Source organism: Pristiophorus japonicus, unplaced genomic scaffold (assembly GCF_044704955.1).
Source record: "Pristiophorus japonicus isolate sPriJap1 unplaced genomic scaffold, sPriJap1.hap1 HAP1_SCAFFOLD_461, whole genome shotgun sequence".
Taxonomy (NCBI): Eukaryota; Metazoa; Chordata; class Chondrichthyes; family Pristiophoridae; genus Pristiophorus; species Pristiophorus japonicus.
Window position 1 is genome coordinate 24,668 of NW_027254365.1, and position 15,440 is coordinate 40,107.

General features: G+C 45.9%; 1 protein-coding gene across 6 annotated transcripts in view; it reads right to left on the reverse strand.

The window, feature by feature from the left end:
• Positions 1 to 3,357: 3,357 nt before the first annotated feature.
• Positions 3,358 to 15,440, reverse strand: part of LOC139252375 (uncharacterized) — a 336,279-nt gene continuing 324,196 nt past the window's right edge. For all 6 annotated transcript variants that reach the window (XM_070873361.1, XM_070873357.1, XM_070873359.1 and 3 more), the window contains 2 exons: positions 14,292 to 14,448; positions 3,358 to 4,316 (listed from right to left, as the gene is read on the reverse strand). In XM_070873361.1, coding sequence (XP_070729462.1) covers positions 4,278 to 4,316; positions 14,292 to 14,448 — 196 coding nt within the window. In that variant the 3' untranslated portion in view covers positions 3,358 to 4,277. The remainder of the gene's footprint in view (positions 4,317 to 14,291; positions 14,449 to 15,440) is intronic.

Genomic DNA, 15,440 nt, shown 5'->3' on the forward strand with positions numbered 1-15,440 from the left:
AGGTCCCGCACTCTGGAATTACCTCCTTGAACCCCTTCCTTTAAGGCCCTGCTTAAAACTCATGCCTTTGATCAAGCTTTGGGTAACTCCTGCTAATATTGTCTCAGCGTACTTTTTTCTCTGATTACACCTCTAAATGCCTTGGGACATTCTTCCATATTAAATATCCTATATAAATCCAAGTTGTTGAAGAAAGAACTTAAAGAAATAAACAAAGACTTACATTTATATAGTGTCTTTCATGACCACAGGATGCTCCAAAGCACTTCACAGACAGTTTTTGAAGTGCAGTGGCTGTTGTAATGTAGGGAAACACAGCAGCCATTTTTTACACAGCAAGGTCCCACAAATTACAATGCGATAAAAGACCAATTAAACTCTCAGCTCCAAGTCACACTTGGACATTTAATGCTGTTGCTTCAGAATCGCTGGGTCAAAATCCGGGATTTCCCTATCTAAATTATTGTGGGAGCACTATCACCAAAAAGACTTCAGCAGTTCAAGCAAAAGGCCCGCCATCACTCTTTAGGGATTGGCAATAAATGCAGTCTGGCCAGTGCCACCTATTATGTAATGATGTGTGTATCGTCCCAGTACCTTAAATGTATTGCAAGTACTATGCCACACCACAGAGGGCGCTGCGGTGGGAAACCCTGGTAGTACCTGTAACAAAGGCTATATAAGGCTGACCACCACACCTGGGAGGCACTCTGGAGCTGAACAATAAAGGACGAAGGTCACAGCAGTTAGATTAACACCAGACCGTGTGGAGTCAGTGATCTGTGTGCTACATACACCACATTGGCAACGAGGAAGCGGACGAAGTCCACGCAACCATGGCTACTCTGGGCTCGCTAAAGGATTTTACCGTAGGCAATGATTGGGAGGCCTTTACGGAAAGGCTCGAGTACTACTTCACAGCAAACGATCTGACGGAGGACACAAAGGCAATGAGAGAGAGGCCTAAGGCGATATTGCTCTCAAGTTGTGGAGATGAGGTTTACTGTCTCGTCAGGGATTTGCTGGCACCTGGGAGCGCCAGGGACAAGTCATACGAGGAGCTGACTGAACTCATTCGTGACCAGTTGAAACTGAAAGAGAGCATCCTCTCGGCCAGATACAAATTTTACCATCACTGCAGACCTGAGGGCCAGGATGTCACCAAATATGCTGCAGACTTCAGGAGACTCGCGGCGCCGTGTGATTTTGGGGCACACCTTGACGAGGCTTTGCGGGACGTTTTCGTTATGGGGATTGGCCACGAGGGCCTCCTTCACAAGCTGCTGGCCACGGAACCCACGGTCACTCTGACAAAGGCCATTGCCATCAGCCGGGCATATATGACCTCGACTTGCAGCACCAAGCAAATAATCCACAGTCTCGAACCCGGCAGGCACTGTCCACAGGGTAGCGCCCACCATGGACAAAACTGCAGAACGTGGCTCTGCCCGGGGCCTCGGGATCCTGGAGCTCAGAGTCCGCCGAGGGGGGCCAATCAAGCAGCACCATGCTGGCGCTGTGGAGGAAGCCATGGGGCTCACCGGTGCAGGTTTGCGGAGTATACGTGCAATACCTGCCACGTTAAAGGCTACCTTCAGCGTATGTGTAAAAGAAATCGGACTCACCGTGTGGCTGAGGAGATGGGGGATGATCCACTGTTCAGCGAGGAGCAGGTAGAAGAAGATGAGGTGTTGGGACTGTATACGTGCACTGACGATTCGCCCCCAGTGATAAGTGAAATAAAATCAACGGAGTCCCAGTGAGTATGGAAGTGGACACAGGCTCGGGTCCATTGTTGATGAGTCGGAGAACTTTTGATAAACTGTGGATTAACCCAGCTGCACAACCCAAGCTGGTCCCGGTCACGGCGAAGCTGCGTACCTACACCAGGGAACTAATACCTGTTCTCGGCAGAGCGATGGTGCAGGTATCCCACCGGGACGAGACGCACGCTTTACCTTTGTGGGTCGTTGCAGGCGATGGGCCGACACTCCTCGGCCGGAGGTGGATGGGGAAGGTCCGTGGGAGCTGGGAAGACTTCATCACTCCACAGGCTGCTGCTCCCCAGGGTGCTGCTGTGCCCCGGGTCCCCAGAGAGCAGCGCCGACCGAGCTGGAGCTGCAGCCTCAATCCACCCACAGGCAAGCCCCAGCCCCGGACCTCACACAGAGACCCTGCAGCCTTAATCCCCACAGGCAAGTCCCAGCCCCGGACCTCACACAGAGACCCTGCAGCCCCAGCCCCCACAGGCAAGCAGCCCTGCACAGAGGGGCCCAAGGGGGGGGGGTGGGGGTTGAGCCGGCGGGGCGCTGCGGGCGGGGTGCTGAGGGATCCAGGGGCCGGTGGATCGGAAGAGCCCCGCTGAGGAGCTGTTAGTGTCGGGCGGCGGCAGCAGCTGGAGGTCGGGGGCTACGGAGGCCGCGGGGGACGCGGCAAGTGCGGCCGCTGGAGAGGCCCGACGGCCGCAGGAGAGGCGGCAAGTCAGGTGGCAGCGGAGGGGAGCAGAGGCTGCGACGGCGGAGGGCATCCGGAGCGACGGAGAAGAAGATGGCGGCGGCATCGTGTCGGAGCTGCAGAGCATCAAAGATGGCGGCGCCCAAGGAGAAGCCTCGTGGAATCCTCCTGCATCAAAGATGGTGCCTTAAAAAGGAAATGCACCCGGGAGTCTTAAAAGGGCCTTACAAAGAGGTGGTCCCCACAAAGGACTTCTGTTTGGCAGAGCGAGTCTAAAATGAGTTATGTTAATGTGAGATAGTGAATTTATAATAAGAATTACTCTTTTTTATGCTGAATGGCCACTGTATTTGTGTGAAATAATGGATGAAATACAATTAATGATAACGGCTAACAAGGAAATCAAGGTTCCGCTACCAGTCAATAACCAGTTAATGTACCAGATAAAATGTACCATACTAACGCACTGTCTATGCCCACCTGCCTTCCGTTGGACAAGTGTGATGTTATGTAATGATGTGTGTATCGTTGTCCTGCGTCCAGGTGGAGGGGGGGAGGTGATGGTGATGTTATGTAATGATGTGTGTATCGTCCCAGTACCTTAAATGTATTGTAAGTACTATGCCACACCACAGAGGGCGCTGCGGTGGGAAACCCTGGTAGTACCTGTAACAAATGCTATATAAGGCTGACCACCACACCTGGGAGGCACTCTGGAGCTGAACAATAAAGGATGAAGGTCACAGCAGTTAGACTTACACCAGACCGTGTGGAGTCGGTGATTTGTGTGCTACATACACCACACCACCCACATCCCACATACAAATATAAAAAAGGTCTTCAGACTGACGCGCACTGTCTAAATTTCTAAGTGAACGATAGACATCCATGCTTAAGCTAGATTTGTTTATTTATTGTTAACAGAAAGAAAATAAGCCAGACATACAATGATTATCCTAGATGTAAACAGATGCATTTTCCTAATCACAATGATGAAATTGAAAGCATTCTATATAAAGTAATAATGTTTTAGTAAAACAATATAAATCAGCAGAAGCTTTGTGATTTCCTTTATTCACTTCAGTGAAAAATCTTGTAACAGAACTTCTGTTCCCTGAATTGCAAACCTAGGATGAGTCACATCCTGTTAACATTAAATCCTTGGTATTGCAGTCTTCTCGCTTGCCTTTCTTCTGACATCTAAACTACTTAAGAAATCAAAATGAATAATAAAAAAACATTTCATAATGTGTCCATTTTATATGAAAAGTGCATCCACACTTAGTAAAATCAGGACCAAAAGAAAACAAATACAAAGATCACACCCACAGTAAGTAAAGCAAGCTTTGCCGTCGCTGTGGGAACTGAAAATTTGTAGCTATAAGTGCTCTTACAAGTTGTGTAAATCTGAGTTATCGGTTCACAGTCCAAAAAAGTGAATTCCATTGTTCAATAGGGAATGAGCAATTTCCAGCCTCCTAACAACTAAGTCCCTCTAATCTGCAAACTTTCAGTCTCTCTTGCCGTATAAAAATTAAAAAATCCTAAAGCAAAGCAGCTCAAAGGAAAAGTACATTCAATATAAAGTACTTCTAGCTAGTTCATATTTAAAATTCCAAACTTGGAAGAAATAATCGCAGTTTAAATCTTTTTATAGCATGTGATTACATCTAAGATTGCGGGTTTAAGTCCCACTCTAGGAGTACAGTACATAGTCTTGGTTCAGACTTCAGTGCAGTACTGAAAGAAAAGGCTTTCTCAGGAAAACTTGCGATGGGCAATAAATGCAGCCTTGCCACCATCGCCCACATCCTGAATGTGGCTCAAGATGTGGTTCTTGTACCCTTCAGTGCAGCGTCAACCTGAAAATAAATACATCCACTGTCAGTCATCATTGATAACATAATCTGGACATCGGGTGGGTGTTAACTATTGGTGCTGCAGGGAGCCTCGCCAACGGGCAGAGCAAATTGAAAATTTGTGCATGCACGACCTACAATTTTTCATCATTTGCGCTGACAGTGGGCGAAGCTCTCTGCCATTGTACAAATCTCACAATTTATGGGTGAATTCATATTGTTTTCTTATTGAGTGAGCAAAACTGTCTTCAATGTAACATGGATAATATGGGTAAAAATCTAGACTCATAATTGCCTGCTTATATAGAAAATGTAGGAAACAGAAATATTTAAAAAATCTTACTGCACTACAATTCCATTATTATCCACAAGTTAAAAAGATCGACAGTTAACATTATAATTTTCCTATTATTTGTTTATATGTTTTACACAACACACTTATTCCTCATCGTAAAACATTGCCCATGCTTCATAAATTTGAAGATGAGCAGATAATTGCTCCTGTGGCTTTGAGAATACCACTTTCTAACCTGCTTCAGGTGGCACCTCATTAACACAGGAGAATGGAGGTCCCATGAAGGAGGAACTACAAGATTTTGCCCTTCCCTCAATCGGCAAATTGCTTATGAATGCTGGCTCCACACTTGTAACTTGACAATGAGAAGCAAATGAGGAACAACTATCAAAATGGCTTGAGTCACTTGCTGACTCCTTCAGACAAATTGCACAATTGCTCTGCCAATAATGAAAATCGGCCTCATGACCTCCAGACAACATCTCTGTCAAACAACCCAACTGAATTCCATCTAGTGAGTCTCCATTATAGCAGTGGATCTTTGCAAAATTACTCCCTAGATTTAGAGCCTCCTTCACTTTCCCTATGAATTTCGGATTGAGTTTTAAAAATGTATTCTTTTGATGTGAGCATCTCTGATAAGGCCAATATTTATTACCCACCTGTAGTCATCCTTGAGAAGAACATAAGAAATAGGAGCAGGAGTAGGCCATTTGGCTCCTCGAGCCTGCTCTGCCATTCAATATGATCATTGCTGATCTGATCTTGGCCTCAACTCCACTTTCCTGGCTGTTCCCCATAACCCTTGACTCCCCTTTAGTTCAAAAATCTGTCCATCTCCGCCTTGAATATATTCAATGACTCAGCCCCCAAAGCTTACTGGGGTAGAGAATTCCAAAGATTCACGACCCCACGAGAAGGTGGCTCACAGATGCTGAAAGTCATCAAACAAAGATGATAGTATTTTTAAATACCATGAAACAATAACTCAATATATATATTTTACTTGCAGCAAATATGACCTCAGAGGTGCCATCATCATCATCATCATAGGCAGTCCCTCGGAATCGAGAAGATTTGCTTCCATTCCTGAAGTGAATTCTTTGGTGGCTGAACAGTCCAATACGAGAGCGACAGACTCTGTCACAGGTGGGACAGATAGTCGTTGAGGTAAGGGGTGGGTGGGACAGGTTTGCCGCACACTCTTTCCGCTGGCTGCGCTTGATTTCTGCATGTTCTCGGCGTTGAGACTCGAGGTGCTCGGCGCCCTCTCGGATGCACTTCCTCCACTTAGGGCGGTCTTTGGCCAGGGACCCCCAGGTGTCAGTGGGGATGTTGCACTTTATCAGGGAGGCTTTGAGGGTGTCCTTGTAACGTTTCCTCTGCCCACCTTTGGCTCATTTGCCGTGAAGGAGCTCCGACTAGAGCACTTGCTTTGGGAGTCTCGTATCTGGCATGCGGACTACATGGCCTGCCCAGCGGAGCTGATCGAGTGCGGTCAGTGCTTCAATGCTGGGGATGTTAGTCGGAATGATGTTGGTGTGCCTGTCCTCCCAGGTGATTTGTAGGATCTTGCAGAGACATCGCTGGTGATTTTTCTCCAACAACTTGAGGTGCCTACTGTACATGGTCGATGTCTCTGAGCCATACAAGAGGGCAGGTATTACTACAGCCCTGTAGACCATGAGCTTTGTGGTAGCTTTGAGGGCCTGGTCTTCAAACACTCTTTTCCTCAGGTGGCCGAAGGCTGCACTGGCGCACTGGAGGCAGTGTTGGATCTCGTCGTTGATGCCTGCTCTTGTTGATAGGAGGCTCCCGAGATATGGGAAGTGGTCCACGTTGTCCAGGGCTGCACCGTGGATCTTGATGACTGGGGCACAGTGCTGTGCGGTGAGGACAGGCTGGTGGAGGACCTTTGTCTTACGGATGTATGCATATTGTGAATACCAACCAGCAGGAAAGCTTAACATTTGACATCTACGTTGTCAGAAACCTCCATCCTGGAAGGATATGTTGATGGGGTTTGATGTAATAGGGTGGGAAGAGGCTCATGTGGAACATAAATAACTGCATGGACCCATTGGGCTGAATGGCCTCTTCCTCTTCTGTACATTATATGTAATTCTATAGTCTTGCTCACAGTGACAGCAAAAAATCCTCCAAACTTAAATGAAAATTCCACTGCCTTAGTAGTATTTTTGAGGCTGTACATTGGGTTATGATGTTTTAGCAATCAGCCATTATTCAACAAGTTTCCCGCTGGAATGGAACTAAACTACAGAACCAGTGGGAACCTGTTCAACCTTCGTTGTTTCCAGGCCAGGTCCAAGACTACCCCAACCTCTGTCATCGAGCTACTGTATGCGGATGACGCCTGCGTCTGCGCACATACAGAGGCTGAACTCCAGGACATAGTCAACGTATTCACTGATGCGTATGAAAGCATGGGCCTTACGCTAAACATCCGTAAGACAAAGGTCCTCTGCCAATCTGTCCTCGCCCCACAGCACTGCCCCCCCAGTCATCAAGATCCACAGCCCGGCCCTGGACAACATGGACCACTTCCCATACCTCGGGAGATTCTTAGCAACAACAGCAGACACTGACGACTCCAGTGCGCCAGTGCAGCCTTCGGCCGCCTGAGGAAAAGCGTGTTCAAAGATCAGGCCCTCAAATTTGCCACTAAGCTCATGGTCTACAGGGCTGTAGTAATACCCGCCCTCCTGTATGGCTCAGAGACATGGATCATGTACAGTAGACACCTCAAGTCACTGGAGAAGTACCACCAACGATGTCTCCGTAAGATCCTACAAATCCCCTGGGAGGACAGATGCACCAACATTAGCGTCCTCGACCAGGCCAACATCCCCAGCATTGAAGCAATGACCACACTTGATCAGCTCCGCTGGGCAGGCCACATTGTTCACATGCCAGACACAAGACTCCCAAAGCAAGCGCTCTACTCGGAACGCCTTCATAGCAAATGAGCCAAAGGTGGGCAGAGGAAACGTTACAAGGACACCCTCAAAGCCTCCCTGATAAAGTGCAACATCCCCACTGACACCTGGGAGTCCCTGGCCAATGATCGCCCTAAGTGGAGGAAGTGCATCCGTGAGGGCGCTGAGCACCTTGAGTCTCATCTCCGAGAGCATGCAGAAATCAAGCGCAGGCAGCAAAAAGAGTGTGCAGCAAACCTGTCCCACCCACCCTTTCCCTCAACGACTATCTGTCCCATCTGTGATAGGGACTGTGGTTCTCGTATTGGACTGTTTAGACATCTAAGGACACATTTTTAGAGTTGAAGCAAGTCTTCCTCGATTCTGAGGGACTGCTTATGATGATGATGATTACATTCCAAAACCCGCCTACTACTATAATAAAAGCAATTCCTTGCCACAGTCACAGAGAAATATTCACAGAATCACAATTACTATCATTACTCTTCTGTGCTTTTAAAAATAAAACAATAGTATCTCTGCACTATGTTTTAAAAATTGTTCTATTTACTTTGAAAAAAGTAACGTTAGGGACAAAAAAAGTCTGAAAAATGTTAACCTAAACTTAAAAGGAAGCACTCGTCAAAATATGATTTAACACTTTACTTTTTAAAATGGGTCAATTTCCTTATCTGCCAGAAGGCCTGTGAAATCAGGCTTCTGCTCTGCACTGGCGATCTATGATATCATCATGAGCAGCAACCCAGAGCAGCTCAATGGGAAACAACAGGAGGCCACAATTTCAGACCAGCCTGACAGCCGATCCAGGTCCGCAAGCTGCGGAAAATCACACTTCCTGCTGTGGTGTGGGTAAGAAAACTGGCACTTGGAAAAAAAAAGTCTAACCAATTTTAATATCATTTTTTCCTCAAATATACATTTTGGGAGCACTTTCACCTCTTCTCTTTTAAATTAGAACTTGTTCAGAACTGGGAAATAACATGGGAGTTTTTATGGCTTCAAGTGCCAAAGAATGCATTACAGTATTAAGAATTATACTACTGCAGGATTTGTTTTCAATTATTCTGAGTACAATAAGGTAAAAATGAAAAATCAATAAGGAATGAGGTAATGTTGTCAGTTTTTTTTCTTTTTACATTTCTACCCTTTATCCCTGCTCTCTATTACTTGACCTGGGTTATGGTTCCAAATATTGCAACCTTTCAGTACCTTACTCAAGTGATCATTCTTGATGTTTGAACCTGAATCATGTGGAGCTGAAAAAAATCAGCCTTTCCGACACACTCTTGCCGTAACTCAGGTGGGAATGTGCCAAAGGGCCAAAAATTAAGTACGGGTCAGGGCCTTAGATTAGAGGTCCTGTCAGGCATGTACAGCGCAGTACTTCCGACCGCCCTTACAAGACCAGTGGCATAGGAGAGGGGTCTTGGACATCCGGCGAGGGAGATCCCATGCCCGTGGCCTCTTAGTAATAGAGCGAATCACAGCTAGTTATCTGGTTGAAACAAGGCCGACTAAATAATGTGAGATTGACCTGGAGTCCAGGTCTGAATTGTGGCCTGGACATTTGAACAGTGAGTATACGAGGCCGAGGAGGCAGTTACTACCACTTTCTGGGGAGGGGGCAACACTCTTCCGCTGCAGTATGCAGCCTCTGGGGCAGGTGGGTCCCTGCTAGCAGCATTTAAATCAACGGGTCATAACTTGGCAGGGTCAGCGGCACAGATCCTTGATGGGAGCATCCTGTCGCTTACACAAGGCTGCATATCCTGGATTTTGGGGATGGTTCGCTATAGGGTCATTGGAGGCCTTCCTAATCCTATCTTTGCCTGAAATCGACACATGCACATCCAACAGGAGATGTTGATTAGTGATCGATTTTTCTCTTCCCTCACCTAGAAATAACGAGGACAATTGTGGTACCTCACTCGCACCTTGGCTAAAATTTGCCTTCAGCACAAACCAAGAATCAAACCTGGAACCTAATGATTTGCATTGCACAATGCACTCAGTGAATTTATATTCTGGGGCATAGGGTAACCCCATGCTCATTATTTTTATGGTGCGGATTTTGCGGTAGGAATAAATTGGATAGCAACTTCTGGCATCCCCAAATGCGCAGATAAATGTGGAAATTATGAAGTTGCATTCCAAGTTGCCCATCTCCTCTAGAAGGTGCGCTACACCAGTGCCACGCCGAGAGATTCGGCATTAAAGTACAGGAAAGGCGTGAAGTTGCGATATTTATCCACTAGTTACCCACTAAGCATGCCAGAAAAAGTCAGGGCTGGTGCATTCAGGTGCAAGTGAATTTTTAACGGCATGATAATTACTGTCAAACAAGCTCTCTGGTTCTGGAAATTTACTTTTACAAGTGTGGAATCTTACTCCTTCAGAACTTATCGTTGGAGATTTCAAAAAAATAAAAAAAATATATAATTTTTAATGTTTTCTTTCTGTCGCTTTTATTTCTCTCATATAATCACATCTTTCTTTCCCTCCTTTTATTTTGCTTTCTCTACATGCTTTTACATTGAATTAAATATTCTAATTTATGCTTCCTGATTTAGACTCTGCGAGGTGAATTTTAACCCCTAAAAACAGGTGGGATGTAAACACTTAACAACCTCAAACCTGATGCAAACCACTTCCAACCCGCCCACTTTCGGGTTCAACAATGGCGGGATGGGTAGATTTTATCTCCATTTTAAAGTTAACTAGTTACCTGACCGGCCTGGGTTTCCCGGGCCTTGGAAACGTGGCAGCTAATGGGAGGCGAGGACTGCTGCGAGGAGGTAAGTGGCTTTCCAGCACTACTTGTGGGTCAGGAGGAGCATGAGTGCTTCATTCCACCCTCCCCCAAGCTAACCTGCTTCCCTCCCTGCGATTTGAATCCCCCCTTGCCGTGATCGGACCCCCCCAATCACCGACCCCCACCAAATCAGCCCTCAATATGTCTCTGATCCCCGCGATCACCCACTGACCCTACAAACCATCCCCCCAACCCCCTGCGATCTCTAAGCAGGAAATCTACCTACTCCTGAGCTGCGGCCTTTGCTGCAGCATTCCCTGCCCGACAAGGAGCCAAGCCTGTCAATCAATTTTGAAAAAGCACGCACGCACGCAGTGGAGTCAAAATTCCAGTGTTCGAACTCCTTAACTTCGGCTTGGAAATCTCTGTCCAGTAAATATTGGGACCTGCAAGTCTCCGTAAGGATTCTTCAGTCTGATTGGTTGAAGAGATATGCTGTTGTTTTCTCTTTTCACACATGCCCTACATTCTCTATAGAGGGTGCCGCGCCGAAACGGATCTCTAATAATTGTTAGTTGCCATGCAAAAGCTGTCCGCAAAATCCGTGCCAGTATTTTATTTTGGGCTTACCCAAGTAAGAGATGTTAGTATTGTGGAACAGAATATTTTCCCCATTGTCAACATCATACATGAAAGGGCAATTGTAACACAGGCCAGCTGTAGAATAAAGCTCCTCCTACTTTGCTCCAACATTGAGGTTATTTCCAAGCTGGAATGGTATAAATGTTTCTACTTCATACTCCAGCTATCATTCGAACCAAAATTCTTCTCTCTTTTGGCACTGTAACTTCTAGCATTTCATTATATCGGTTGAATTACTAAAGAAGTAACTAATATCAATAGCTGGCATTGATATAGCTTCTTTAACATCGAAAATTGCCTCTTTACATTTTACAGAGGCACAATTGGACAAAAATCAACAGTGAGCCAAAGAAGGAGATATTAGGAGGGCTGATAAAATTTTGCTCAAAGAAGTAAGTTATAAGGAAGGTCTTAAAGGAGGGGGAAGTGGAGGGGTTTAGAGAAGGAATTCTAGAGCATAAGACCTAGGTGGCTGAAAACATGGCCACTGGGATTTGTAGTTTGAAATTAGATGCCTGTTGCTCCCTGAGCTGGAGTGAAAGTTTGTATTTTTTTTAATTATTCGTTCTGGGATGTGGGAGTCGCTGGCAAAGCCAGCATTTATTGCCCACCCCTAATTGCCCTTGAGAAGGTGGCGGTGAGCTGCCTTCTTGAACCGCTGCAGTCCATGTGGTGAAGTTACTCCCACAGTGCTGTTTGGGAGGGAGTTCCAGGATTTTGATCCAGCGATGAAGGAAAGGTGAGATATTTTCAAGTGAGGATGGTGTGTTACTTGGAGGGGAACTTGCAGGTGATGGTGCTCTCTTGCGCCTGCTGCCCTTGTGCTTCTAGGTAGTAGAAGTCATGGGTTTGCGAGGTGATACCAAAGAAGCCATGGTGAGTTACTGCAGTGCATCTTATAGATGGTACACACTGCAGCCATGGTATGCCAGTGTTGGAGGGAATAAATGTTAAAGGTGGTGGATGGGTTGCCAATCAAGCGGGCTGCTTTGTCCTGGATGGTTGAGCTTTTTGAGTGTTGTTGGAGCTGCACTCATCCAGACAAGTGGAGAGTATTCCATCACACTCCTGACTTGTGCCTTGAGATGGTGGAAATGCTTTGTGGAGTCAGGAGGTGAGACACTCGCCACAGAATACCCAGCCTCTGACCTGCTATTGCAGCCACAATATTTACGTGGCTGGTTCAGTTAAGTTTCTGGTCAATGGTGACCCCCAGTATGTTGATGGTGGGGAATTCGGCAATGGTAATGCAGTTTACTATCATGGAGAGGTGTTTAGACTCTTACTTGTTGGAGATGGTGGCACGAATGTTACTTGCCACTTATCAGCCCAAACCTGAACGTCCTCCAGGTCTTGCTGCATGTGGGCATGGACTGCTTCATTTTCTGAGGATTTGCAAATGGAACTGAACACTGTGCATTAATTAGCAAACATCCCCACTTCTACCCTTATGATGGAGGGAAGGTCATTGATGAAGCAGCTGAAGATTGTTGGGCCTAGGACACTGCCCTGAGGAACTCCTGCAGCGATGTCCTGGGGCTGTGATGATGTGACCTCCAACAATCACAACCATCTTCCTTTGTGCTTGGTATGACTCCAGCCAGTGGAGAGTTTTCCCCTGATTCCCATTGACGAACAGCCATTTCATACAACCCCTCTTCTTTAAAGATCTTTCTGTTCTGCTGCACATTTACAAATGCTTTATTTACAGTTCACTTTCTGGTAATTTTCAAAACATTCATTGGCTGCTTTCCTGTCAACATAAACACAGTACATGTTCTGTTCAAAACAGAAAATTCCGCCAGGCCCACTCAGCTCCAGACCTCATTACAATCTTGGTCTAAACATGGACAGAAGAGCTGAATTCCAGAGCTGAGGTGAGAGTGACTGCCCTTGACATCAAGGCAGCATTTGACCGAGTGTGGCATCAAGGGGCACTAGCACAAAGGAAGATGGTTGTGGTTGTTGGAGGTCAATAAATTCAGCCCCAGGACATCGCTGCAGGAGTTCCTCAGGGCAATGTCCTAGGCCCAACCATCTTCAGCAGCTTCATCAATGACCTTCCCTCCATCATAAGGTCAGAAGTGGGGATGTTTGCCGATGATTGCAGTGTTCAGTGCCATTCGCAACTCCTCAGATAATGAAGCAATCCATACCCACAGGAAGCAAGATCTGGAGGACATTTAGGCTTGGGCTGATAAGTGGCAAGTAACATTCACACCACACAAGTGCCAGGCAATGACTATCTGCAACCAGAGAGAATCTAACCACCACCCCTTGACATTCAACAGCATTACCATCATGGAATCCCCCACCATCAACATGCTGGGGGTCACCATTGACCGGAAACTTAATTGGACCAGCCACATAAATACTACAAAAGCAGGTCAGAGGCTGGGTATTCTGCAGCGAGTGTCTCACCTCCTGACTCCCCAAAGACTTTCCACCATCTACAAGGCACAAGTCAGGAGTGTGATGGAATACTTCCCACTTGCTGGATGAGTGCATCTCCACATCATTCAAGAAGCTCGACACCATCCAAGACAATGCAGCCTGTTTTGGCACCCCTTCCACCACCTTAAACATTCACTCCCTCTACCACCAGCACACCGTGGCTGCAGTAGGAACACCACCACCTCCAGGTTCCCCTCTAAGTCACACACTATCCTGACTTGGAAATATATCGGCGTTCCTTCATTGTCGCTGAGTCAAAATCCTGGAATTCCAGGGCAATTAGGGATGGGCAATAAATGCTGGCCTTACCAGCGATGCCTACATCCCAGGAACGAAAAAGAAGGGAAATAACAAGCCTCTTCAAAAACCCAAGCAAACCTCTCTGTCATATTAAGAACTCCCTTCCACATACAGCTTATCTTTAATGTGCAACATAAACGGGTGGAAATAATGCTGAGTGAGATTTCTGCCCAAAGATTTGGAAATCCTTCAATACTACTACAAGCCCTCATTAGCAAGTAGGATGCAAACTTAACTAAGCTCTCGCTCAGTTAAGCCACTAAAGGGATCAAGGGGTATGGAGAGAAAGCAGGAAAGGGGTACTGAGGTGAGCGATCAGCCATGATCTTATTGAATGGTGGTGCAGACTCGAAGGGCCGAATGGCCTACTCCTACTATTTTCTATGTTTCTAAGCAAGCATTCACTAGTAAATGAGGAAAGATGTCTAATTAAAGGATTAAGCCCAATCAGAAAATGAATGGGGTCGAATAACATCACTGGATGTTGGTTTTCCCAGTTAGTACTCACCCAGCTCATGATAGTAAGAGTGTTCCTACCAAGTGGAAATTTTAGCTCCAAATATGAAATTCTAACATACCATTTTGATCATATTGCTGAAGTCAGACTTTAATTTCATGTTTTGCTCAATTTCATTTATTTTGAATTCATTTTGCAGAGATGTGGTCACCAGCTGCCATATTCTTGGCTTTGGATTCTTGCCCTGAGTTTTAATCTTTCCTCTGAAGGACTTCCATCTAAAATGAAAGAAAATTTGATAGTTAGCATGTTTTACATAACGAAAGGAGAGCATTATAAAACACAAATGGGTGGAAAATTGCGGTCGGAGGTTTCCTTCATACGAACGCCTCCAACCCTCCAAAAATCTACGGAAGTACCTGGTGGTCCCGGAGGAATGTAGAGATCCCAGTTGGAGGCCTAGATTCGCTGCACAGCGCATGGGGCGATGCCTTTCAGGTACGTACGTACAAGCTGGAGTCACGTGAGCCTGGACCACCAATCACTATGCAGTATTCTCATTGATAAAATGGGAGCTGTTTGTATGGACTCCCATTATTATCAATGAGAAAACCTCTAAAACACCGAAACGTAGCATAATAAATAAATAAAACACCTCACATATTTAACATTAATTAAAATTAAATGATTTTGGGTGGGGTGGAGTCTATATGTTGTGATACACAAGGTATCGCAATTGTGTGGGACAGACTCAATTTATTGTTCGTATTCCATCGAGGAATTAATTGAAGCCTTGTATTGCCATGTGACTGGATACTTAAAGTTCAGCCTCTAGCAGTAGGAGCAGCTGATATTTGACTAAATGATGGCTTTCCCAAGGTACAGAAGGAATCATTGAGTGCATGAATATAATCATTAATCTATAGCATACCTAAATTAGAAGTCCTATTGTTACATAAATGTGGAAATAAGAGTGAAATCCACACAAGAAAATACTAAACATCATTGCAGTATGCATTGTCCCAGGACTACATATTCCCGAGGGGGAAGGAGGGTAGACTCCATGGGGCCAATTTTCCACGCTGCCGATTTGTGGCACAGTTGTAGAGGCACCCAGAAAAAGTTGCAAGTTTTGTCGGAATAAACTTTCATTTTGGAGTGGCGCAGATTGTCCTTAAGCTCTGTAGGTGGAGCTTAAGGTCTGTGCGAAAAACTGAGGTTGCCAGGGTAATGAGGGACGCTGAATTTATCCTGTAGTGTCATTGCTGAT